General features: G+C 39.1%; 1 protein-coding gene across 1 annotated transcript in view; it reads left to right on the top strand.

The window, feature by feature from the left end:
- Rai14 (retinoic acid induced 14) overlaps window positions 1–21964 on the top strand; it is a 118516-nt gene extending 96552 nt beyond the window's left edge. Inside the window, exons 6-18 of the mRNA XM_013018529.1 lie at window positions 4039–4096; window positions 4872–4942; window positions 6091–6197; window positions 7044–7222; window positions 7521–7549; window positions 8291–8377; window positions 9356–9442; window positions 11927–11981; window positions 14110–14228; window positions 15415–16947; window positions 18931–19080; window positions 21033–21098; window positions 21641–21964. Coding sequence (XP_012873983.1) covers window positions 4039–4096; window positions 4872–4942; window positions 6091–6197; window positions 7044–7222; window positions 7521–7549; window positions 8291–8377; window positions 9356–9442; window positions 11927–11981; window positions 14110–14228; window positions 15415–16947; window positions 18931–19080; window positions 21033–21098; window positions 21641–21718 — 2619 coding nt within the window. The 3' untranslated portion in view covers window positions 21719–21964. The remainder of the gene's footprint in view (window positions 1–4038; window positions 4097–4871; window positions 4943–6090; window positions 6198–7043; window positions 7223–7520; window positions 7550–8290; window positions 8378–9355; window positions 9443–11926; window positions 11982–14109; window positions 14229–15414; window positions 16948–18930; window positions 19081–21032; window positions 21099–21640) is intronic.
- Window positions 21965–26161: the final 4197 nt, after the last annotated feature.

The following is a 26161-nucleotide window of genomic DNA, read 5'->3' as shown; positions in this document are numbered from 1 at the left end:
GCCTGGGCGCTGTCCCTCAGCTCTTCAGCTCAAGGCGAGCGCTCTACCACTTGAGCTACAGCGCCACTTCCGGTTTTCTGGTCGTTTATTGGAGATAGGAGTCTCAACGGTCTCTCCTGCCCGGGCTGGCTTTGAACCGCGATCCTCAGATCTCAGCCTCCTGAGTAGCTAGGATTACAGGCATGAGCCATCAGCGCCCGGCTATTTTTAAAATTTAAAGGTAGCTTCATCTGTAAAAGAAGAAATAACTCTCTCCACAGACTTTAAAAAAAAATACTATCCACATCCCGGGTTTGCTGAGTATCCTTATTACTAAAATGATACCCAAAGGCAGGATTATTTCCATCTCAAGTCCATTGGCAGGAGACTCCTCATCAAAATTTGGAGTGAGGCCAGGCATGCTGGCCTGTAATCCTAGCTCCTTGGAAGTCAGGAATGGGGGTTAGGGGGTGGTTTAATCACCGTTTGAGGCAGCCTGGACATAAAACTTCATTAGATTTTTAATCAGTGGCAGGGTGTGGTGGTGTATGCCTGTCATCCCAAGCAACGTGGAGAAGCTCAAGTAGGAGGATTGGAGCCCAGGCCCACCTCGCATAAAATAACCAACATAAATAGAGCCTAAGGTGTGGCTCAAGTGGTAGAACTCCTGTCCAAATAAGCACAAGGCCCAAAGTTCAATCCCCAGCACTGCCCATTAACCCCCCCCCAAAATTGGAGTGACACTTGAAATGACTCATGCCTGGCCATAAGTTAGCAAAAAAAAAAAAAAAAAAAACTAGACAGGCTCATGCCTATAATTTCAGCTACACAGGAGGTATAGGTAGGAGGATTTGTTTTGTCCTTTAGTAAAAATGTAAGACCCTATCTGAGGCATGGCTCAAGAGGCAGAGTGTTTGCCAGCACATGTGAGGCCCTGAGCTCAAATATGAAAATATGAGTAACAGAGACACACAGATACACACACAAATTAGTGTATGTCTTCCTAGTACTTTCCCTCCCCCCCGCTTTATTTAATTTTTACTTCTTTTCTGAAGGACTTCTATCCTCTATGTAGTTAGCTTTTGCAGAATCTTTTCTCCGTGTTGGAAAATCCATTCCACAGTGGATCTCCAGTGTGCTAGCATTTGCTTTCAGTAAATGCTTAATATAAAGCAGCTCTTCCAGCGTAAAGTTTCAGCATTATTTCCTTGTATGCAACTTGATGAGCTTTTTTAATTTTCCTTCTTGGTTCCTGTAAAAGTGCTTGGTTTTATTCTTCTTTATAATTTTGAATGAGCTCCCTGGTTTGATAAACTTGCCGGGAAGTTTATAATGATTCCCTCCTAAGGTAATGACTTCCCTAAATTTATAAAGATGCAGTTTTCATCATGACCCTCCAGAGCCATGCTACAGTACTGTCCAGCTGTTGCCAGTCAAAATGCAAGCTGGCTGTTTTCAGGAACAGTACCCAAGCAATAAAGTCCGTGTTTGGAGTACTGTCTGTTCTGTCAAGCTGTTGTCTTGGCCTTCGCCAGCACTGCTGGGGACCCAGCATCTTGTTTTCATTTGGCTTTTGAAAGTCGAATGCAGAAATGTGGTCACATTCTTTAGCTTGTCCCACTCTGTTGATCACAGCTTCATGTCTTGCATTACACGATGCACTGCCAGTTCCAAGAATGGTTAACCTTCACAGGTCTTCCAAGCAAAACTCAAGAAAAATAGATCACTCTCTATGATACTACATTCAGAGGCTTCCCAGTGAAGACAGTTAACAGAGCTCTGCTTACCTGCTTCCTTCAGTCACAGACTTGGAATAAATACAAATCACTCCTTTCTTGCTCAAATAAGATGCAGTGCCATCTACACCCTCAGGTTTATCTCCATTTTTAGTTGTTTGTTCTTCATTTTTGTGTGTGTGTTTTCAATCTCTATTCCCATCCTGGCTTGGCTGTTCAGACCTTGCATCTGGCTCTGATTTTAAGGAAGATTTAACCTGACAAGCCTGGAAGTCTTTGTGGGCTAGGACCAGATATTCTAGCCTCTAATGTAATTTTATATCTGGTTATGCAAATGGATTGGTTTTTCTCTGGAATCTTTGAAGCCTTTAAACAGTTCCTTGTGCTGTTCTAAAATTAGGCCAACACTTGGTAAGTAGTAACTCGATCTCCATTCTTCTCACCACTAAAGGGCAGGCATTTCACTCTCAGGTAGCCTGTTCTTACCTCTCTGGCTTATAAGTTGTTGGAGCAAGTTCTTCTTTCTGGATAGTTGTTAAAAAGCACTGTTTTTGATGTCTTCCCATTGGGATACTTACCCTGGGTGCCAGGCCTCTCTCTCCAGTCATCTGTTTTCCCTTTTGTCTGTGTAGCCTTCGCTGTCTGTAATGCAGCCCCACTGACTCCTGCTCTGTTCATCCTTCCACCCTCTGCCTTTACTGATCTCTTTGGACTCTTTAGGCCTTTGCTCTTTCTGACTGCTGGAGACAGATCCTCTCTCTACTGCCTACCATTTTCAAGTTGTACCCACAAGGCAGTGAACACAAATGGAGCTTCATGGAATTCCACAAATTCACACCGACTCTTCTCCTGAGTGCGTTAGTCCCACCAACCTTTTCATCACAGGTGTTTCCTTGTCACCACGCATGATTTTCAGTATTGAGTATATACTGGCCAATGGAGCACTGTACCTCACTATCCCGGTGGAGTTCTGTGTCTCTAACAATGACTTAATTATACATTACAAATGGGACAGGACTAAGAAGGAAAACAGGGCTGAGAAGTGGCAGTGCAGGGAAGGCCAGATGGAGGAGGTAATATGTAAGCCATGATGCTAGCACAGCAAGTATCAAAGGGAACATTCCAAGCAGACAGAGGAGCATGTACAAAGGGTGTGGACCAGAAGCCAGTAGGATCATGCATGAATCATGCAAGGCAAGGCTGCTGCCCACAGGCAACATGTGTTACATTTGAAAAAGAATGTGGGCTCTGCTAGTCACTGTGAGCTTCTTTGTGTCTCAGTTTCCTCATCTAAGAATAATAAAAGTATCTACATTGGATTGTTAGGAGACTGAAAGCAATTCTGGCACATGCTAGCTAATATACAATACTCACTGTTAAACTCCATGGTAGGGAGTCAGTTTAATTTGTAGATTTCAAGATGGTAGTTGAAGAGATACATTAAGGAGGAAGAAAGTTTCCAGGAAGAACAATGGAGAACCCTTTCCTCTCCCCTCCATTCTATCTCCTCTCCTCATCTTCTCTTTTGTGTTGCTTGTCCTTTTTTAGGGGAGGGGGTAAGGGGGTGTTGGTACTGAGGCTTGAACTCAAAGCCTGGGCATTATTCCTTAGGTTTTTCATTCCAGGCTAGGGAGTGCTCTACCACTTGAGCTTCACTTTTGGCTTTTTGGTGGTTAATTGGAGATATGAGTCTCATGGACCTTCCTGCCATGATTGGGTCAACTTCTATGATCTTCAGATCTCAGCCTCCCAAGAAGCTAGGAAGTACAGGCCATGGAAGCTCAGTATGTTTTTGTGGGGTTTTGGTTTTGGTTTTGGTTTTTTTTTTCTGGTGCTGGTTTCTTGGCCTGAATTCAGCCTTGTAATCCTGCTTGGCTTTCTTGCTGACAGCTGGTGTTATCGTGCCTCGTCCAGTTAGCTAATTGGAGATGGATCTTGTAGACTTTTCTGCCTGGGCTGGTTTTGATCCATAATCCTCTAGGTCTTTGTCTTCTGAGTAGCTAGGATTTTAAGAATGATCCATATATAGTTGATTCTTGAGACATCCCAGAGCATCTTATTAACTAGGGTTTATCCAATAATGATGGACTCCTGAGATAAGGGAGGTATGAACAGCCAAAACAGCCAATGGGGTGACAGCTTGTTTGTCTCATGATTATTTACCCATGGGTCTCTTTCCCTCAAGAGCATAGCAGTTAGAACATAGCAGTTGGACTTAATTATGTGTATGTGTTTCCTGTTAAATTACTTCATACTTTGCAATAAAAAATGAATGAAATAGAATTTGTGCAGGTACTTTAATATACGTGCTTTTGCCTTCTAGTCCAAATGCCCAGCTGAAAATGTTGATAGCTGTGGGAAAACCGCTTTACATTATGCAGGTAATTACCTTGCATTCTCTCATTTGTCTTCTTCCATGAGAAATGAATATTTCATTTTCTTTATTCAAGCCATTCAATTTACAGGAGTCTTTCTGGGGTTGATTTCTGTCATTACCCTTAGATGTTCCCATTTTACTACATTTATAAAACATGCAGAATTTTATCAAGGAGCATACCTACAATTCATTAATTGCTTGTAGGCAATCAGTAAAAGTTACCATGGTAATGTATTTAACTAGGACTGAGGGTATGGCTCATGGAGGGACATGTATTTTGCGTGCAAGAGGTCATACATACACATGCACACACACACACACACACACACACATTTTAGCTGTGTTTGAAGTTTCTTTTTAAGGGTTAGTCAAAAGCACTTGTACATTCCAGATAATGTGTGATGCATTTGGGGCATCATGATGAACATGATAGGCCTCTTGCTTTGCTATCTGACACAAAACTCCAACAGACAAATGTTGACACTGCACTCTAGGACTTTGGTTACTAGTTGGGGAAAAGCTAAATCCTATGAAAAGCTAAGCCAAATGTTTGCCTGAAGGCAACTGGCAGCCAGTGGCTGTAGTTGTGAATAACACTGAAATTAAGCACTGTTTTCCAGTGCCTTGTACTTAGCCTTGCTAGTGCTGTTTCTTTTCAGTGCTTCAGTGAGTGTATGCTGTGTGGGCAGGCTATGAACTTTTCCTTCCTAAAACTGTGTGATGCCCTGGTTGTGACAAAAGCTTTGTGACTGGAGTGGTGTTTGTGTTTCCTTTCTCAGCGGCGCAGGGCTGCCTTCAGGCTGTGCAGGTCCTCTGTGAGCACAAGAGCCCTATAAACCTCAAGGACTTGGTAAGTGCAAGGTGGGCACTAGAAGGAGAAATGGACACTGAGCACTGTAGAGAACTTGTGAGAGTCGCTAAGACTCTAGCCACCTAAGTAACTGGCAAAATTCCTAGATTCTCTTTCTGTCACATGGTTTCATGTATTTATTAATCCTCATTGGTCACTAAAACATTTTATAGTAGGAACTTCTTATACATTTCTGAGGACTACATGTATTCTGTCATCAACCATGATAGGAATAAAACCTCTTGATTTGTAAAAATAAATAAGTATAAATAGAAAATCTGTTGTTTTTCTTCTATACCCCATGTGATAATCTTGAATATTTTCTGGTTAATCTTGGATATTTTCAGGGTCCAGGTGCTGTCCCTGAGCTCTTTCAGTAAGGCTAGTGCTCTGCCTTCAGTAACAGTGCCACTTCTGGTTTTCTGGTAGTTAATTGGAGATGAATTTCACAGACTTTCTTGCTGGGCTAGCTTTGAACGTGTAGCTCCTGAGTAGCTAGGATTATAGGCATGAGCCACCAGCGCCTGGCTAGAAATTCTTACCTTTATGTTCTTCCAAGTCCTCTCTCATTAAATATTCTGTATTTAACAGTTTATATTCTTAATCTACCTGACATTTTGTATGTCAGGATCTAATTTTCATTCCCCCACAAAGAGATTTTTAACTGTCATGTTCTGTTGAATCAATTAATTTTTTTATCCATTTCTTTATCATGACTTGTGTTACTAATAGACTCTTCTAGTATGTTTTAATATCTAGTACAATTATGAAAAGGTATGTGTGCATCCTGGAAAGAGAAGGGTAGAATGGTGTGATGAGTCCATTATTTCCAGCATGTTGTCTTAGTACACATGATATACTTGCCTTCAGCCTGGACATACTTTCTCCTTAACTATTCATATTTTGTGAGAGCTAAAGAAGTAAACAGCCTAACAGGCTGAGACTTGTAGGGAAAGATAAACTTGTAGGAAAAGTAAAGAGTTGTGCTAAGATATAATAGTGGCTCTAAGGGACACAGTGTATAATGATGAGTTAAATCTAAGACCAGCAGTGTAAGGTGGATAGCAGGAGGATGTGGAAAGAACTGGCCTTTGTAATTCTGCTACTTGGTATTGGAGTTAAAATCTAAATGTGAACTTGTCTCCTAGGATGGGAATATACCACTGCTTCTTGCAGTACAAAATGGCCACAGTGAAGTCTGTCGTTTTCTCCTGGATCATGGAGCAGATGTCAATTCCAGGGACAAAAATGGAAGGTACTCAGAAATCATATCACCTCAGAGACTCATATTCTATTTTCTGTCTTATCACAGCTGTATTTTAGATGATATCAAGTATTTTCAATCTTTCTCCTTTTTAATTTTCTACCTTTATTAGTAATCAAGTTTGTTTCAACTTAAAAGCAATTTCTGCCAAACCTCTATGACATCATGTTTGAATGACTCTGATAGTACTCTTGAATAGTGCATTGAGGGGCTGGGAAGGTGGCTCAGTGGTAGAGTGCTTGCCTTGTATGCATGAGGCCCTGGGTTCGATTCCTCAGCACCATATAAGCAGAAAAAGCCAGAAGTGGGTGCTGTGGCCCAAGTGGTAGAGCACTAGCCTTGAGCTGAAGAGCTGAGGGACAGCATCCAGGCCAGAGTACAGGCCCCAAGACCGACCCCTCCCCCCCAAAAAAATAGTTCAGTGAGTGAACCACTTCCCATGACTTTCATGCAAACCAAAATAGAAATGAACTATTGATTCCTTTTTAAAAAAATGTCTTAACAATGTTTAAGCTCTTTAAAATACTTGAGGAGAAAGAAGGTTTAAGATGTGTGCCAGTTACAAGAAGATCCATCATTCTATATCAAATATTTTGGAAGATTGTGTTTATGTAATTGTTATGATTCAACATTTTGATATAACTTGAAGCTTTAAAAGCAGCAGCCACTACTTTCTTCTTGATGGCATTTCATTTTGAATTCTTGGGAAGATTACATGTAGTAAAGGTTTAACTGCACTTAATCTTTTTTTTCCCATCTCTAGGCAAATGATTTCCTAGGAAAGAGTTTTCATAGTGGGTTTTCAGTACTGATTCTTATGTCTTCTTTTTTCTTTAGGACTGCTCTCATGCTGGCTTGTGAGATTGGCAGCTCACACACTGTGGAAGCCTTAATTAAAAAGGGTGCAGACCTAAACCTTGTAGATTCTCTTGGACACAATGCCTTACATTATTCCAAACTCTCAGAAAATGCAGGAATTCAAAGCCTTCTATTATCAAAAATCTCTCAGGATGCTGGTATGTGAAAGAAAATAGCCAATGTTGTTTTAAATTTTTATGCACTCCATTTTCCCCAAAGGATAAAGGAATGTATGCAATATGATATGTTTTATTATTCTTTTAGACATATCCTTGAGGAAAAATGAAGTGTTAAGTGGGACGTGTATGTGTGTGTGTGTGTGTGTGTGTGTGTGTGTGTGTGTGTGTGTGTGTGTGTCCATGTCCATGTCCCTGTATCCCTGTGTCCACCCAAAGTAGATAAGAGATATGAGTCATAATGGTTCTTATAGTTCTTTTGTCACTTTTTCTTCTTTAGATTTAAAGACCCCAGTGAAACCAAAGCAGGTATTTATGTTAGGGGATGGTGATTGTTTGTTTGTTTTAATCTTTTGTTGTGGGAATTTGAAAATGTTCAGATCTAACTGTATTTTATTAGTAACATGATACATGTACTAATGTCAAAAAACTTAGACTCAAATATCCTTGGCATACATAATCCATAGTTATAAGGCAACAAATATTTTCTTAATGATTTATTTCCAAAGCATGTAACTAGAAACTTACTACTTATATATTGTTATCCTTTTCTGAAATATACTAATAATTCCTACCTTTGTGAAAAACATTTGATGAGATTTAAACTCTGAGATTGAATAACAATATTTTAATTACTGGTAATATCACAAACACGACAGACCTGTAACCATAAAAATTTTATCTAGGAAATGGGCTTCCCTTTTAGGTTTACATTTTTTAAAGGAGTAAACTGCATTGTATTAAGATGGAAAGCTGAATATATTCTAAGTTATGATAGACACCTCCTTATGCTCTACTTTCCTAGTCCTCCATATCTACTTAATCTGATTTTATCCTATTTATTTTATCTTCTTGCTATGAAAATATGGGCTGCTAAGAGAGAATGTAGAGCATGCATATTATTTTTTTGTTGGTAACAGATTTCAGATTTTCATGAAGTAAAAAATGCATGAACTGTTGAGGTTTTTCTCATTTGTTTGATGAAGCTACTTGCTGAGACTTTACTAACCTAACTAACCCACCTCCGTTCTTGGACTGTATAACTTTCAGCATGATCAAGTCTCTAAAATAAGCTCAGAAAGAAGTGGAACTCCAAAAAAACGCAAAGCTCCACCACCTCCTATCAGTCCTACCCAGGTAAAAACAAAAGCAAGCTAACGATCAACCGGCATATAACAAGGCTGTCGTTCTGTGTTTAAGCCAAAACAAAATGTTTTCACCTGGCCCTTCAGTACACACTTAAAATTTCCTGTAATACTTTTAAATTATAAATGGTGGGGTTGGTGATGCAGTTCAATGGTAGAACGCTTGCCTAGCAATGTAAGAGGCCCAGGAATAGATCCCAGGCACTACAAACAAACAAAAAAGCAAATTTACAAATTGCGTTAGAATTTTATTAGGATGGAAATAATGTGTGTGTTTTTAATCTCTTCTAAAACTGTAGAATCGTGCAGTTTATATTTTTTAAAGCCTCATGGAAATATCTCAAGATCTTATGACAGGCATGCTCCCCTTAAGATAATAAGCTCAGGACCAGTATTAGGTCCTCATATTAACAGTTCTAGTAAGGGGCAGGGGGAGGGAGAGGAGAGGTAGTTAAGATGAAAATATACTTTAGTTGGTTATTTAAAACATGGCTAAAATGTATTTGCCTCTCTAATTACATTTATGATCAGCTAGTAGTAAAACTAGTTTTTATTTCTGAGCTTGTAGTAAAAAAGGAAACTCAGAAATATAAGGTAGCAAGTTTAAACAGATTAGGATTTATTTTTATGAAAAACATAGGTCATAGGGAAAGAATCCATTTTTAAGTAGTAGACAGGAATGTCTCATCTGATAATTTTAAGAACATGTTAAATATTCTCAACCTGCAAGAGGAATTTTATAGATTTAAAAATCGTTAATATAGGAATAAGTTTACTTAGTTATACTCTGCAAACTTTCAAAAATATTTGAAGTAGCTGGAAAGACTTGAAGATGTTTACCCAGAATTTATTAAGCGAAGAATACTTATTGTTAGTTTAACAGCAAAGTTCATACTGTTGGTTTGTCAGCCGTGGAAAGTAAAAGTTTGAAATTAGGTTCTTAACTAGCAATTTCATTTTGTTTTTTAAGTTGAGTGATGTGTCTTCTCCAAGATCAATAACTTCCACACCACTTTCGGGAAAAGAATCAGTGTTTTTTACTGAAGTGCCATTCAAGGTATTTCTTTTCTGTGTTTATTTTTGTTACTGTATTTTAAGATTTGTAATAGGCTTGCTTAGAATTGCACAAAGCTGGAGAAATGCATACTTCCAAATCATTGGTTTACAACCTTTTCACCATGAAGGACTCTTGGATTATTTTTCCTGGTATGGGTACCATGAAACAATAATATAGAAAAGAAATCATACTTACTAACAAGAATTGGCTGCCTTTTCATACAAAGAGACAAACACCATTTAGATGGAATCTAAAATACTTGAACTCATAGAAGCAGAGAGTAGAATGTCTTACTCTAGGGGTAGGAGTGGAAAGGTATGAGCCAAGTAAAAGAAATACCTCAAGGAATAAATTCAAAAAACATATTGTAAACATAGTCACTAGTTTATAACAATGTGTTGTATTTTTCAATTTATTTCAAGTACATTTTAAGTGGTCTACTCACAGAAAATGATAATTGTATGAGATAAAAACTAAGCTCAGGGGGCTGGGAAGGTGGCTCAGTGGTAGAGCGCTTGCCTTGCATGCCTGAGACCCTGGGTTCGATTCCTCAGCACCACATAAGCAAAAAGAAAAAAAAGCCGGACGTGGCGCTGTGACTCAAGTGGTAGAGCGCTAACCTTGAGCTGAAGAGCTGAGGGACAACGCCCAGGCCAGGACCCAAAAAAAAAAAAAACAACTAAGCTCAGTTTAGCCATTGTACATTATATATGTATTTCAGAACATCATGATATACATAATATATACAGTTTTATAGACATAAGATATAGCCATATAATGGAATATTTCTCAGCTATAAAAGGGAATGAATGAACTGTGTGAAGTACAAGCATCATCATGGAAGTATCTGAAAATCATATGAAGAATAAAACAAGACAGCTGCAAAAATTTCCTTGTAAGACATTCCCCTACAGCAGCTTTAGAAAAAACAATAGAAAACCACTCAAATGTATGCTGTAGAACATTGTCTGGAGATTCTGATTATTGTACTAAAGTGACAAAAAGAAAAAAAATCAAAATTAAAAAAGCAAAATCACTAGAAACAAAAAAAACTACTGTCATGTGACATGATTATTTGTGTAGAAAATTCTAAGAAAGCCGCCACCATGGTAAGAATAAATTGATTTAGGATGATAGAAGGACACAGGGTCAATACAGAATTATAAAATTAAGTATGAAAAATATGCCATTCAAAAATAAAAACAAGAAGCCTAAGTATTAATTGGAGAAATGTATGTACAATCTTTAGCCTGAAATGGACAAAATATCAATAATAAAAATTATAGAGGATGTTAATACTTTTAAAAAGAAAGAAGAGGAGAACAATTGCTGTCTGTGACTTGGGGAGTCAAGGGCAGGGACTGACTATAACAAGGCAGGAGGAAATGCATGGTCCTGAATATAGTCTGTATCTGGATTACAGGGCCCCCTATGGATATGCATGTGTCAGAACCTTTAAACTAAAGCTGGAATGTAGTTCAATGGCAAAGAGCTTGTCTAGCACCCGCAACATCCTTGGTTCAATTACCAGTACAAAAAAAAAAAGAACCTCCAGATAGCAAATTTAGAACAGTTCATTGACTTGGGGGAAAAAAACTAAGTACTTGGAAAAATAAGAAAGAATAAAGAAAGGGCAATTTTTTGTAAAGATAAGCATGTGCCAAACTAAGCTGCTTAATTTCTAACATTAAGGCTTTTACAGAAGTTCCTTTCAGCACAGTGATCTCTTATCATTATTTGTGGCTCATCTAGATGAAACACAGTCATTTCTGCCAAGTTATGTTGTAAAATGAGAATCTTGAAATGAGGGTCTGCCTTTGAAGTTCTAAGGTTTCTTTTTGTAACATTAACAGATATTCATGGACAGAGGTAAGCTGTAGAGATAGGAGATAGGTATGCAGGGTTAGAGGAATGGTTTGGAAGATCAGTTGTCAATCTAAGACCACCCAAATTTTTATTCGCTTATAAAATTGTAGTTACCTTCCTCCCATACAGGACTTATTTATTACCATTTCTCTTAGAAAAATTAGTAACAATATATTAACAGAAGATAATTCTAAAAATAATGAAGCTAAAAATAGCCACTTTATATTTTTAAATGTATGGGCCAGATAAATAGAACTGTCTGAGTTCATTATCAAAATTATTTTCTTCCTCAGATTTAGGATCAGTAAAGGAGCCTGTTATATAAGATTGTTATAATTTAAATATATTTGTACTGTACTCCCTAAATGACATTTCTGAAACATTCCTGAAGCATTTATTATTGTCTGCAGCTTCTGAGGGTTCAGAAATTATATCTTAGTAGGTAATTTTCACTTTAGTTCATTTTTGCTTTTAAATGTCTTTTTGCTTTGGAACTTTCTTATTGTTTTTCTAATAGCTCTGCTGGCTTTAAACTCAAAGAGAAAAATCTATTTGATGTTTTGGTGTAATCTTCTGCATGTAGAAGCATTCTTTTAAGTCATTTTTGTGTTTCTGCAGGCTGAGATTAGTTCTATCCAAGAAAACAAAGAAAGACTCAGTGACAGTACTACAGGTAAGATAAAGAAGAATCTTATTTTGTTCCTTGGATCATACTGTGTTTACACCATGTCCATAGAACAAGAACAGAGGCCCGCCTGGTCCTCCAAGCAGGGAGCTGGTCAGACCCAGCCTGCCACTTGTCAGAGCAACCAATGAACAAGCAGCACTGTACTGTAAAGATCTTAACGTGGACTTTAAAGTGTGTCTGAGTTTAGATGTAAAAAAATAATAATAATACATTTCTATATTCATTTTTCTCTTAAGTAAATGTTAGCATTTCCTTTTTATAAAGATTGACAAAAATATAATACTTATAATAAGACCAGGGAAACAATTCACAAACAATTTCTGATAACCTTACTGTTTTGCAGATATATTAAAATGACATTCATAATATCTCCACTGTAAATTAATGGCATTGATTGGACCTGCATTTTTATTTTGATATTTATCTTGATATCTTTAGACTACCACAGCCTGTGTATTTTATGCATTTAAAAATGACTGTTCTGAGCAGCATCTACATGCTTTAAACTGTCACTAACAGCAGATAGTGATAAGCAGCAAATCATAGCAGAAAAATAAAAAGAACCTGCACCTTGGTCTAAACAAGGTCTAACCATGCCATCACAGTCTAATTGAGATAAAAGTTTACGCAAAGATAGTGTTTTTGGAACCATAGACAATCATATTGTCTTTACCAAAACCAAAATCAGGTTTGATTCATTCTATCTTCTGAAAGTTTCTAAGATCCATGAGTTCAAGGTCAGCCTAGGCTACACAGAAAGTCCAGATCTCAATTAAAAAAAAAATGTTTAGAAAGAAAAAGGACCCTCTTAAAGAACAGATTTCTAGTGATGTATTATATTTCTAAGAATGTAGTACTGTAGTCTGTAGACTACACTCTGAATAATACAGATCTAATTATTTTTTCTGTTAATTTTTTATTTTCTCAGCCATTTAACATAGATATGAAAACATCAATCTTAATTTGGATTAATGTAAAACATTTTTTTTACAGAATAGCTTGCTTCTGATATGAGGCACTTTAACAAGCTATTCTGTTAAAAAAAAATAGGAATAGTTTACAGACTATTAGCTGGCGGTGAAAAATGAGTTGCTCATGTCATCCAGCTGCGCACACCATTTTGTCCAGCAGAGATTTCTTGCCTAGGAAGATTTTTAGGTGAAGAAAGCAATACATTGCATTCCATCTGGAACAAGTTCCTTGCCTCAATGAGCATTTGAGTAGCACTGCTTCAGATGCTCTTTGGGCATGATGATCCATACAGTGTTTAAAAAGAAACAACACACACCAAAAACCACTTGGTTTGCCAACAACAGTGATTACAGTGGGATTCAGAGAAGCAATTCTAATGTCATGCTAGGCTGGTCATCAGATGCTTCAAATAGGAAAGTTATACCTGGATCCATGTCAGTAGAGATAAAGCAAAGGCAGTCATGTGAGTGAAACAGTAAGTGAATTAAATGCATGGTGAGAACATAGGAGATAGAATTGAAACCAAGAGTCCGTGAAATAGGAAAGATGTAGGGAGTTGAAACCTGAAAAGGTTTGGTGGGGGCCAGACACAGGGACCTAAGCCCATATAAAAGAATGTGGAGATTATTTTTTGAGGAAGAACAGTTAACACATTTGAACCAAAGGAATGATCCATTCCAAATATGTTTTAGTCTATTATTCTTGTATAGAGAAAAGAAAGGAGCAGAGATTTGTTGGAAAGCCATTTTGCAGTTTCTAAGGAAATGCTAAACACCTGAACTAGAGCACTAGAGACAAGAAATTAACCAGATAACAGAAATAGTTCTGAAAGGATTCATAGAATTGGGAGTTAGGTGGAACAAGGAATAACCAAAAAAGAAAAAAAAATCAAGATAAGACCATCTAGTAAATGAAAAATGATATGACCACATCCATTTTCAGAATCGGCTTCTGTACAGTTAAATTTTGTATTGTGCTAGCAATTCCATAGTGAGAAAATAGCAGCATCGGAAAAGTGCTTTCCTCTCTCCAGCTGGGGGAGGATCTAGGAGGAGAAACGAGAGGAAGATGTGTTTGTTGGAAGTAAAATGACAGCTTAATCCCCTTTTGAATATTCAGATTGCTTTCTTTCTCTTCTAAGGAGCTGATAGCTTGTTAGATGTAAGTTCTGAAGCTGACCAGCAAGATCTTCTTGTCCTATTGCAAGCAAAAGTTGCTTCCCTCACCTTACACAATAAAGAGTTACAAGATAAATTGCAGGTAGGTGAATAAATTGCTACCATGAACTCTTCTTTAGATTCAAGCAGTTGGTCTTCCCAAGGGTAGTCAGGTGCATTTTGTTTTAAATATTTGCATAAGTTTCTTCCTTTTCAATATGTAGTTACTGTTGCAGTTGTATTTGTTTCTTAGAGTGTTGTTCATTATCTCTTTCTGTAAATTGCTAAGTCATATAAAGTATGTTGTAACTTAAAGTAGATTATATATTTATATATTTTATGTATATGTGTATTATATATAAAGTACCTTATACATTATATACTAGATTATATATCCATGCAATATGGTGTCAACTATATTTTAAATTTTTTAATAGACTATATAAACAATTTACATAAAATTCATAAGAACTTTACATTTCTTTAAAAATATGTGTCAGTATAGATCAGCTGTTCATTTAGTAAATTTGATCATTTAGCAATCTTAAGAAATTGATAAACAATAGCTATACTTTGTCCTTTGCCCTCCTGGGCAACTAGAGTGATATGTGGAACAAAGAAAAACTTTGAAAACACTGCCAGCATCCTGGCTCACCCATATCCCAGCTATGCAGGAAACGTAAATAGGAGAATTGTGGTCCAGACTGGCCCAGATATAAATAAGAAATCCTATTCAAAAAGTAACTAAAGCAAAAAAAAAAAAAGGGTGAGGTATCTCAAGTGGTAGGGTACCTACCTAGCTACAGTGAGGCCCTGAACCCAAACTCTTAATACCACTCAAGAACAAGATAAAATAGCCTGGTGCTGGTCTCTCACACTTGTAAACCTAGCTACTCAGGAAGCTAAGATCTCAGGATCCCAGTTCAAAACCAAGCTAGACAAAGAAGTCCCCATGAGACTCTTATCTCTAATTAACCACTCAAAAACTAGAATGGTGCTGTGGCTCAAAGTGGTAGAACACTAGCCTTGAGCAGAAGAGCTTACAGGGACAGTGCCCAGACCCTGAGTTTAAGCCCCACAACTGGAGGGGGGGGTAAAAATAGACAAATAATTTGCCCTGATAAATGAGTAAGTGATGAATGATATAATTGGTTTAGCCCTCATGTACCAGAGCATTGTTTTTCTTGGTGCAAGCATACACATGCAGAAAGATCTTACTGCTTTTCAATACTAAAATTCAGATTTGTTCCTCTGTTTCAGTCACCTAACCATACCTAATTCCTTTCTAGGCAAAATCATCCAAGGAGGTGGAAGCAGACCTAAGCTTTGATGCTTTTCATTCTACTCAGACTGACCTGGCTCCATCCCTGGGCAAGCCTAGTGAAGGCCCTCCCTCAGACTCCAAATCATCTCCATCAGTCTTAGCACATTCTTTGAGGAAATCCACTGTTGACAGCGATGCTAGAATCCAGCAACTACAAGAGACTTTGCAAGACTTGCAGAAGAGATTAGACAGCTCTGAGTCAGAGAAGCAGCAGCTACAAGCTGAACTTCAGTCTCGAAATGCAGACCGGGTGTGCTTGAATAGCACAGAGATTTCAGAGAATGGCTCTGACCTCAGTCAGAAACTGAAAGAAACTCAGACCAAGTACAAGGAGGCCATGAAAGAGGTCCTCAGTGTACAGAAGCAGATGAAACTGGGTCTCCTCTCCCATGAGAATGAGGATAGCTATTCACCTCTTAGTGAGGCAGGAATCACTGATGAGATAGATGTGCTAAAGCAAGATCTGCAGAATGCATTGGAAGAAAGTGAAAGAAATAAAGAGAAGGTGAGAGAGTTAGAAGACAAACTTGTGGAGAGGGAAAAAGGTGGAGGGATGAAGCCACCTGCAGAAGAGTATGAGGAAATGAAAAGTTCATATTGCTCTGTCATTGAGAATATGAATAAAGAGAAAGCATTTTTGTTTGAGAAATACCAAGAGGCCCAAGAAGAAATCAAGAAGTTAAAAGACACATTACAAAGTCACGTGACACAGGAAGCCAGCGATGAAGCTGGAGACATGAAAGAAGCCATGAACAGGATGATAGATGAACTCAATAAACAGGTGAGTGAGCTGTCCCAGCTCTACAAGGAAGCTCAGGCTGAGCTGGAGGATTACAGGAAGAGGAAATCTCTAGAGGATGTGACGGCAGAGTATATCCACAAAGCTGAGCATGAGAAATTGATGCAAGTGACCAATGTGTCCAGGGCTAAAGCAGAAGAGGCGCTATGTGAAATGAAGTCTCAGTATTCAAAAGTGTTGAACGAGTTAACCCAGCTCAAACAACTTGTGGATGCACAGAAAGAGAACTCTGTGTCCATCACAGAACATTTACAAGTGATAACCACACTGCGGACTACTGCCAAAGAGATGGAAGAAAAAATCAGCCATCTGAAAGAGCACCTTGCAAGCAAGGAAGTGGAAATAGCAAAGCTGGAGAAACAGCTCCTGGAAGAGAAAGCCACAATGAATGATGCGATGGTACCCAAATCTTCTTATGAGAAGCTCCAATCATCCTTAGAAGGTGAAGTGAGTTTGTTGGCAGCAAAATTAAAGGATTCAGTCAAAGAAAAAGAGAAGGTCCATTCAGAGGTGGCCCAGGTTCGAAGTGAGGTGTCACAAATGAGAAGGGAAAAGGAAAACATTCAAACTCTCTTGAAAGCCAAAGAGCAAGAAGTAAATGACCTACTGCAGAAATTCCAGCAGGCTCAGGAAGAACTTGCTGAAATGAAAAGGTCTTCTGAAAGCTCTTCAAAACTAGAGGAGGATAAAGACAAAAAGGTAGGTGAATTTCGATTGTTGTTGAGCTTCTAGCAGTAAGTTGTAGGCTCTTCAGTTGTAGGCTCTTGCACTGTGCTAGATGTTTACAGGATTTGTTAGGAAGGCTCAGGCTCTGTGCCTGTCACTATCTGTCCTTAGAATAGTATGTTGTGCCACTGTAATGCCTATTCAGGAGGTGTCCAGGATAGTTAGTTCAAGGCCAGCCAGGCTGAGCCACATAGGCCCCATTTCAAAAGCAAAGAAAGAATAGTTAGTTGGAAATTGAGCTGCCACACTGCCATATACTGAATGCATTTTCTTTATTTTTTTAAAATTGTATTATCTTTAAATGGTTGTACAAAGAGGTGCCCATTCTACAAAACAGTATATGAATACAGAGTGTCTGATAACATTGTCACCCATGGCTCCTAACCCACCCCTTTTCTCTTTTCTTTTCTTTTTTTTTTTTTAATTGAGATGAGGTAAATACATAAATTTCATGTTTCACAGTATTATGGAATAGTGATACTTAAAGTCACAAACACAAATTGTCATTATCATGGTCTATAAAGTTTGTGAATTCTATGAGCTTTGATAATACTATAAAGTCTCAAGGCTTGGCCAAGGAATGTGGGGAGCAGGGCGTTTGGAGATGGCACTGGATGTGGCCCTGAGATGGGAGGGAAGCGAAGATCAAGTTCAGGGTGGTTCTTACTGAGTCTGCTCTGCATTCCGGGTCTCCTGCCACTGGAAGCGCTGAATAATACAGGGGCATGATTCATCTTTACCTTTTTTTTTGTTTGTTTTTTTGTTTTCTCTCAAAACTTTTTATTTTTTTTAATTTTATTTTATTTGTGAACATACTGTACAGAGGGGTTACAATTACATGGGCAGGATAATGCATACATTTCTTACCAAGCATTGCAGCCTCCTCCTTTGTTTACCCTTCACACCCCTTCCCAGCCTCCCCCCTCCCAATCCCAATCCTTCCCCTTCCCCCCCACCCCCACACTGACGTTGCTCACGCCTGTAATGCTAGCTACTCAAGAGGCTGAGATCTAAGGATCGTGGTTCAAAGCCAGCCCAGGCAGGAAAGCCCTTGAGACTCCAATTAACCACCAGAAAACCAGAAGTGGTATTGTGGTTTAAGTGGTAGAGTGCTCAACCTTGAGCTGAAGAGCTGAGGGACAGTTCCTGCACCCAGAGTTCAAGACCCATGACTGACCAAAAAAAAAAAAGTGCTTGAAGAATAGCTTTGAAAGCTGATGGTGTAGAATAACAGAAGTGCTAAGCAAGACAGGAGGTTTTGTATTCACTAAAAGCAAGATAGCCAGATGTCAGGGTTCTTAGGACTTAGTCCTGATTGTCCATTTCAGCACTGTGTCAGCCATACTGGACAAGACAAATATCTTCAAATAAGAAATGGTTCTCAATTTTGTTCTTAGTTTTTAACCAGTAATACCTCTTTTAAGGGTAAAGGAACCTGATTTCATAGTGTCTGTTACCTTCATACATCAAAATAGGTAATTCAGGAGGAGCCTTTAATCAGATTTGGAGGGATTTAGTTTGCCAGGTTATGTCATTTCACCTTATGGGAGAGAGGTGGGTAAGGAGAGAGGAGAGAAGAGAAAGTAGAGTAGAGTAGCTGGGCACCAATGGCTCACTCACACCTTTAATCCTAGCTACTCAAGAGGGTGAGATTTCAGCCTACTCAACTCAGGCAGGAAAGTCCTTGAGACTCCAATAACTGACCAAAATCCACAGTGTTTTTGTTGCTCTAGTGGTAGAGTGCTAGCCTTGAGCCAAAACACTAAGGGATGGTGGCCTAGGGCCCTAAGTTCAAAGTCTCAGAACAAGCACACCAAAAATAAGAGAATTCTTCTAGTTTCTCAAGTCCTAAAAGCAGATAGAAATGACTTATGTTGAAGGCCTAGAAATCTCTGGAATTTTGCTTCTGTAGACACAGTAGTGCCTATTGATACCAATTTTTCCCCCATGCACTAGATAAATGAGATGTCAAAAGAAGTCAGCAAATTGAAGGAGGCCCTGAACAGCCTGTCTCAGCTCTCCTACTCAACCAGCTCCTCCAAAAGACAGAGCCAGCAGCTGGACACACTGCAACAGCAGGTCAAGCAGCTTCAGACACAGCTGGTCGTGAGTGGATTTCTTTCTACTGCCTAGTTTGGGGGGAGGCTGAGGGAGATGACATTCCAGCCTAGATGACCATGGGAAGGATGCTTAGCCTAAAGGAGGGTTAGGCTTCAGTGAGCAGCCGACTGAGGACTGCTCTGGTGAGGACAAATGAAAAAAAAAAATACTGGTGGGATTGCCAGGTGTCCTCTGTACTTGAGGTGGGTTAATGCACTGCTGGGAAGGAGGGAATCGAGCTGCTGGTCACACACCTGCTGACATGGCATCTACCCACTCCCATTTCACACCTCCTTATTTTTCCAGAGTGGTCTTTCTCTGTCTCTGGTAATAGTGAGGGCATTTTGCTTACAGGGATCATGCTCTTTGCGATTGTGTATCTACATATTTGAAGCAGCTTCTCAGACAGTCTTACTGACCCAAGAAAGCCCTTTCCTCTCTGTTGTTTCCTGTGGGTGTTGTAATAAATCACTGCAAACTTGGATTAAAGCCACATGCATTTATTATCTTAGGTTTCTCAAGATTGGAAGTCTGAAATGGATTTTACTAAAGGGTTTACTTAAGGGCTTACTAGAGTAAGGTGAGGATATTGACTTGGTTCCTTCTGGAAGCTTTAAGGGAAAAATCTTTTTTTTTTTTTTATTTGTGAAGATACTGTACAGAGGGGTTACAATTACATGGGCAGGATAATGCGTACATTTCTTACCAGGCATTGCAGCCTCCTCCTTTTGTTTACCCTTCACATCTCTAAGGGAAAAATCTTAACTTTTTTATGTTTGTTTTTGTGTTTGTTCATTGTGTTCTCTCCTTAACTTTCTAGCTTCTACAGGCCACCTTCTTTCCTGGGTTATGGCCCCTGTCAATTTCAGGGATATCATTTCAACTTCTGCATCTATATTCCCAGTTCTTCCCTCTGCCTTACTTGTAGTGCTTTTATAAAGATCCTTATGATAGCATTTGAAGCCTGCTCAATCTATGATAATCTCTCATTCCATCTCTAAATCTTGAATAATATCTGCAAAGATCCTTTATACCATATAAGGCCACATTTACAAATGCTAAGACTTAGTATGTGATCACCTTTGGACAGCCATTATTTAGCTTACTTAAGTGTCTGTAAGATAATTAATGAGGCAAGGGAATGACATTTTTTTTATACAAGTTAAGGTTTATCTTATCTACAGTTTGCATTTACAGACAGACATACATCAAGTAAGTTCTTCAGTATAAACTAAATTCTAATGAATTCTGTTTTCTACATTTCTTACTCTGGTTGGGCTCAAAGTAGAATCCTAGCTCTTCGGTGTTAAGAGCTTTAGCAGAATAATTTGGCGGAATAATTTGGAGAAGATGGTTCTTACTGTATTATGCAGGTCATTCTCCTTATAAAATGGTTATTTCAGATTCTAAAGATCCTTCAGCCTGTGTTTATCGAGCTCTTGTTTAAGTATTGCATATGATATCAAGGTTATACAAATGAGCAAGACACAGCCCTTGCTTCGTGGGATTCATACCCAAAACATAGGAATATAGTGAGCATCCACTGACATGCAATGACACACAGAGGAAAAGTGTCTACCCCGCCTGTAAGAATCATAGAAAGCTTCCACAGGAGGTGAGCCTTATGCTGAATCTTGAAGCGATGAATAATGACTCCCCATTACTCAGAATTGAATGTGTCACTCAGATGACCTTTGTCAACTCTTAATCCTTTCCACCATTCCTGTGGAATGTGGGGTAGATTCTGAACTGCAGGTGATTGTCACTGAAGTGAATGAGAAGGTGACATGTAATCAGAACTGCAGTATTGAATGATGTCAGCAATTTTAGAAGATTCATATGCCAGCATATAGTAGAATAAAGCAGTTGTATAGAATCAGGGGAGCTTTCTCTGAATAATGTGTTTCTGTTCTTTAATGATCTAAGCTTGCCAATCACATCCAATTATCTCTCTCTAGGAATGCAAGAAACAACACCAGGAGGTCATATCAGTTTATAGAATGCATCTTCTGTATGCTGTGCAGGTACGGTGCAATGTCTGGACATCCTAAAGAAATACAGTAGCAGATGCTGCCAAAATTCCCACCATTCAATGAGTAGAATGAACAAGAATGAGGGGAGATGCTTCCATTTGAAAAGCTTGTGCTTTGTTTTGGATTTTGTGTCCAGAGCTTTGTGCTGTTTACTAGGAACAGCCTCATCATATATTGAGAAGATGGGGCTGCTGTGCCTCATTAGGAAGACCCAGGTTTTGTATTATCAGAGCACTCAATACTTCCTTTCCTCTCTATTTGTTGATGCTCTGTCTGGCGAGGCTCACATTAACAACTGACTTCAGGTACCCCATCCCTCTTTGGTAGGCTTTGACAGACTAAGATTCATAGTACCCTCAGTTTGACTCAGGCCCTCACAAACTTGTAGGAAATGATAGGAATGAATGATATTCTCCTGAAAGTTAGAGGGAATAAACTGAAGACTTCATCACAGCCTGCCATCTCATTCCCCAGGAAAATGGGTGTTATGACTTCATGGAGGTTCTAATGAATGTCTTTTGTGAATTTCCTAGGGCCAGATGGATGAAGATGTCCAGAAAGTCCTGAAGCAAATCCTGACCATGTGTAAAAACCAGTCCCAGAAGAAGTAAAAGTGGATTGCTTGGCAGGACAGTACCCCTTGTTGTCTAGCTTTGTGTTAGATCCAGTTGTTGGCGACCACTGCCATTGTTCTTATTCGTGGTATGCACTGTGATGTAGCATAGCTTCTTTCCTTCTAAAGGTTTCTGAGGACTACTCTCAGGAGAAGAGGCCCTCTTCAGAACCGCTTAGAGACTTCACACCAGCAGAGGGAAATGTCCCTGACATCCTTTGAGATTCCATAGCTGGGACCTGCCATACCCAGGGGTCTGGTCCTGATGTTGGCCACCCTCCTTGGTGGGTGAACGGCTTCACAAGTATCAAGTGATCTGCTGAGCTTACCATGAAGTGACTGACAGCTGCTTCAGTGCCTGCCCTTCTGCTGTGTCATTAGCACAGGAGAGCTCTTTTTGCCTTTGGCTTCCAATCCCAAAACGTGATTTCATCTCTGGCCAAATTATTAGGACATTAGCTATGCCTACCCTTTATCATGATAATCCTGTGGATTTTTTAAAAAAACTATACTCTCATTTTTCCCCAAGCTGCCATACATCTTATCACCCTGCTAATCACTTTATAACTTGATGAGTACTGCTCACTAAAATATGAAATCTAAAAATAAAAGCAAACTGTCCTTTAAGGGATCTTTCCTTTTTTAAGTAAATCATTGACATATTGCAAATTTTCTATGCAAACTTGCCTCCTGCTATTATCCATGAAGCTCAGGAAATCCAAATATTTGTATTTCAACAAGGGACAGTAAACTGTGTGTTTACAGCCAAAAGTAATGCCTCATAGTTCCTAACCTCAATTTTTTAAAGTGTTTTTTTTCTCTATAGTATTTTTATTGGCTCCTAAAGAGGTTTTCCTATCTCAACCCCTAAATAAGTAAAATTACACTAGATTATATGAACGAAATATTTTTAGGTAACCGTGCTTGCCTCCTATAAAACATTTTTCCCTCCAGGTTTTCAGCTCAACATGAACCAGTCTCCCCTCAAACTTGCTGCCACTGTCTTCTCCAGACTCGTAGTACATTTCTAAATATAATCGATTCTCTTTTTTACTGATTGAATATTTTGGAATGTCCCCACTCTACAAGTGGCCATCAGTTACCTCTTTAAGGCTTATTATTAGTATCAGTCAGTTTTTCAACTTTGAAATAAAATCCTGATGTGGTAAAATGGTGCAGAGTGAAAGTCTTGGGGGGAGGGGTACTTCTGTTCACTTTACTTTTAGGTTATTCAGAAAGTGTTTCTAACTTGCTTGCAGCTTGTCTTATTGTATTGATCTTGAGGGAGATAAATAGAAGACTCCACTTTTAGTCAATAGCTGAAAGTGGAGGCCTCTTCCAACAGGGCCCATGTGTACCACAGGGCTGCCTGGCTCCAAGGGTGCTTGGCTCAACTGGAAGATGTGTTCATTTGTACTGGATGAGAACCAATGACAGCAAAACAAAAATGGCTTTAAGCTTGGTGGTGTTGTTTTAATTATAGTGCAGCAATTCCAAATATGCTCCGAAGAAATGTGAAAGGACTTTTTGTCACAACACTTAAGAAAATACAAAACAATCCCCACCCCCCTCATTCTGCCACCCCTCCCTCACCCTTGCACAGAATGCTGCAGAGTATAAAACTTGAGACATTTTGTAGGATGCCTGACAAAATGTATGTAGCCCTTTATCTTGTTTCAGGATGCATATTTATTACAAGTACTCTGGTTAAATATTGAAAAGTTATATGCTGTAGTTTAGTCTTTCGTCTTTGTAATTTACAGAAATAATTGCAGAAAATAAACTTGTTTCGTTTTGCATCTCTTGTGTCAGCTTTTTTTTTTTTCCTGTGTTCATAAGTGTGAAGTGGCTTCGGAAGCTCCATCACATTTAATATCCTGAATGATGGTGAATGGTGGGAGGGGTCCCCTCTCTCACACTAAGTCTTAGGCCATCCTGTCTCCCACACTGCTCTAGGTAGCAGCCACTTGGGGGCAGGTAGATCACAGTCCTTTAATTCAGGATTGCCTCTTGTTTGAGCTGTGTTGTTTATATCTGTTTGGAAGATTTCACTGGATTTATTTCCCCTCTTGTTTTCCTCTTTTCCCTTAAAAGTAGTACATGGTTTAAAACAATTGAATAATCAATAATAATAATAATTTTGTTCTTACATAAACTTTGTTAGGACAGATTCCAAGGGTCTTAGCATTTAACTTACCCATCTTAAGATCACATGATATGCTGTGTGGTGAGAAAACCAAGAACAAGTTGAAGCACCAGTTTGCAGTGTGATAGAACTTGGAATGCTAGTTGCTGACAACAGCAGATTGATTGATTCAGCAAAGATGGGGGGGTGATTTTTTTTTTTGGCAGAATTATAAGGCAAACTGCAACAAGAAAGTTGGAAAAAGCAATACACCAAGCAAGACATTTTTATGTCAGAAGAGAGACCTGCCAAGCATTATGGCAGTATATGGCCTATCGGAGAAATCAAAGTTCAACCAAGATACTCATCATAAATGGATCTTAAAATCTGGCTGAGGAAATGGGCAATGTGGCTTCCAGCCAGGGAAAGACTCCTCTGAGAAGTTAAGCCCCAAGAGATGGGGGACAGAAGGGAGGCGGGTTGTAGAGATTCCTTCACTTTTAATGCAAACCAGGCTCACAATGGGGTAACAACTCAGTGAATTTGAGAATTGATTAGGTATACCAGATTATAAAATGAAAAATGTTTTCGTTTTCTTTTTTAAGGTAGGAAAGTGAAGTCAGGTACAACCAAATGATATAAGCCCCTAAGCCAGAAGATGGTAAAGGGATTTTTAAAGCCATGAAAAATAAGTGCCCTCCCCCAAAATGTCCATCATTGTAATCCTTGGAACCTGTGAATCTGTTACATTATATGGCAAGGGATAATTAAAAACCTAAGCAGTTGAGCTGAAAATAGGATTATCCTAGATTGTTGGGTGAGCCTAATGTAACAAGAGGGACTTTTTAATTCCCTGTAGTTACTTTTTAATTACTGTACCCTTTGTGTTGTATATAAGTTTATCTGATTTGGGGGAGGGAAGAGGAATCACAGAAACCATGGGACAAAGGGTGAACCAATTCAACAGGGATACTCACGAGACACTGGACTGATTGGCCTAGGCTAGTGACTGAATACCACTTCTGAAAAATACAGGGTCCTTCTCATCTTTTGGTGGAGTTGATCTTTCCTTCCCTTCTTGTATCTTCACCTTGGAGAAGTAATAGCCTGGTGAGGAAGATTCAGAGCAGCCAGGGAAGTTCAGGGCCGAGTCTGAGGCTACACGTAGTCTTGTATAGGACAGCCCAGCAAGCTGCAGATGGCTAGGGCGCGTCCCAGGTTGCTATAGCTACTGTGTCTGCTTTCTGTTCCTAAGGCAACCTCATTGTCTGAATCCTGGGCTGAAGTAGGAGACCTAGCAGCAGGTCTAGCTTCCCCACATAACCCTTGTGGCACAGGGAAGGAGGTCTACCAGGCCAGGACTCTGAAGCTACCTGCAGGGGGTATCAGAGCAGCCCGGCCCAGGGAGGCTAGAAGGCTAGTTCCAGGTCGTGGCTTTTCAGCCATTGTCCAACAGAGAACTCATCTGCAGCCACAGGAACCTCAGGGGTAATGTCCATGGTAACAGTGGCCAGGAATCGGGGCTCGTGGAGGCAGGGTTTAATCAGTCTACAGAGTAACCTCTGTGGGAGAGAAGGCAGCAATGTGCCCATCCCACATATTCTAGGAACAGTAGGATGTGGGAGGTTGAGGGGGTCAGAACCCCTAGTTTTGAAAATAGGGTTTAGAAAGAGAAATTACTTATCGACTCTTCTAATTCTGGATTATAGGTCAAGGAAAGCGCCTTGGATCTCCCCAAGGAATGAGTGAAATGGGTGAATGAGGAACAGCTTAATACATGCTGATGCTCAGTAAATATGCATTCCCCGTGGATGTAAGAGACAGGATTAGCCTTGAGACGTGGATAATTGTAAATCATATTTTCCACCATGCATAAGTTTTACTCCAGTGCAGTGGCTCCTAGGAAGAGGAGGAGAATTAATATGCTAGATATATTTCATTTAATACATCTAAAAGATGTAAAGGAGAAGATTTTTGAGTTGTTTTTTAAATTTTCATTTAATTTGTTTTTAAGTCCAGGCATTCTGTAGAAGGAATGTGGAGCAGAAAGCAGGAAAAACAAAGGCCTCTAATTTCTGCTTCCAAGTAGTCTCCACACATGAATTTACATAATTTTTGTGACTTACATTTGACCATTTTAATACTAGTAGTTTCTATTCAATGCTACTAAATGTTTAGACGCTACTATTTAATGTTGGTATCGTTTGATGTCTAAATAAAACCAGCTTCTAAGATTGTTTTTAAAGTTAAACTCAACAGTTCAAGCCCCCCCCAAAAAAAATAAAGTTAAACTCACATGTGATTCTTGGTAGGAAG

Source organism: Dipodomys ordii, unplaced genomic scaffold (genome assembly GCF_000151885.1).
Source record: "Dipodomys ordii isolate 6190 unplaced genomic scaffold, Dord_2.0 Scaffold41, whole genome shotgun sequence".
In the NCBI taxonomy this organism is placed as follows: domain Eukaryota; kingdom Metazoa; phylum Chordata; class Mammalia; order Rodentia; family Heteromyidae; genus Dipodomys; species Dipodomys ordii.
Note: the sequence above shows the minus strand (reverse complement) of the source record. Positions and strands in the feature narration are given on the sequence as shown.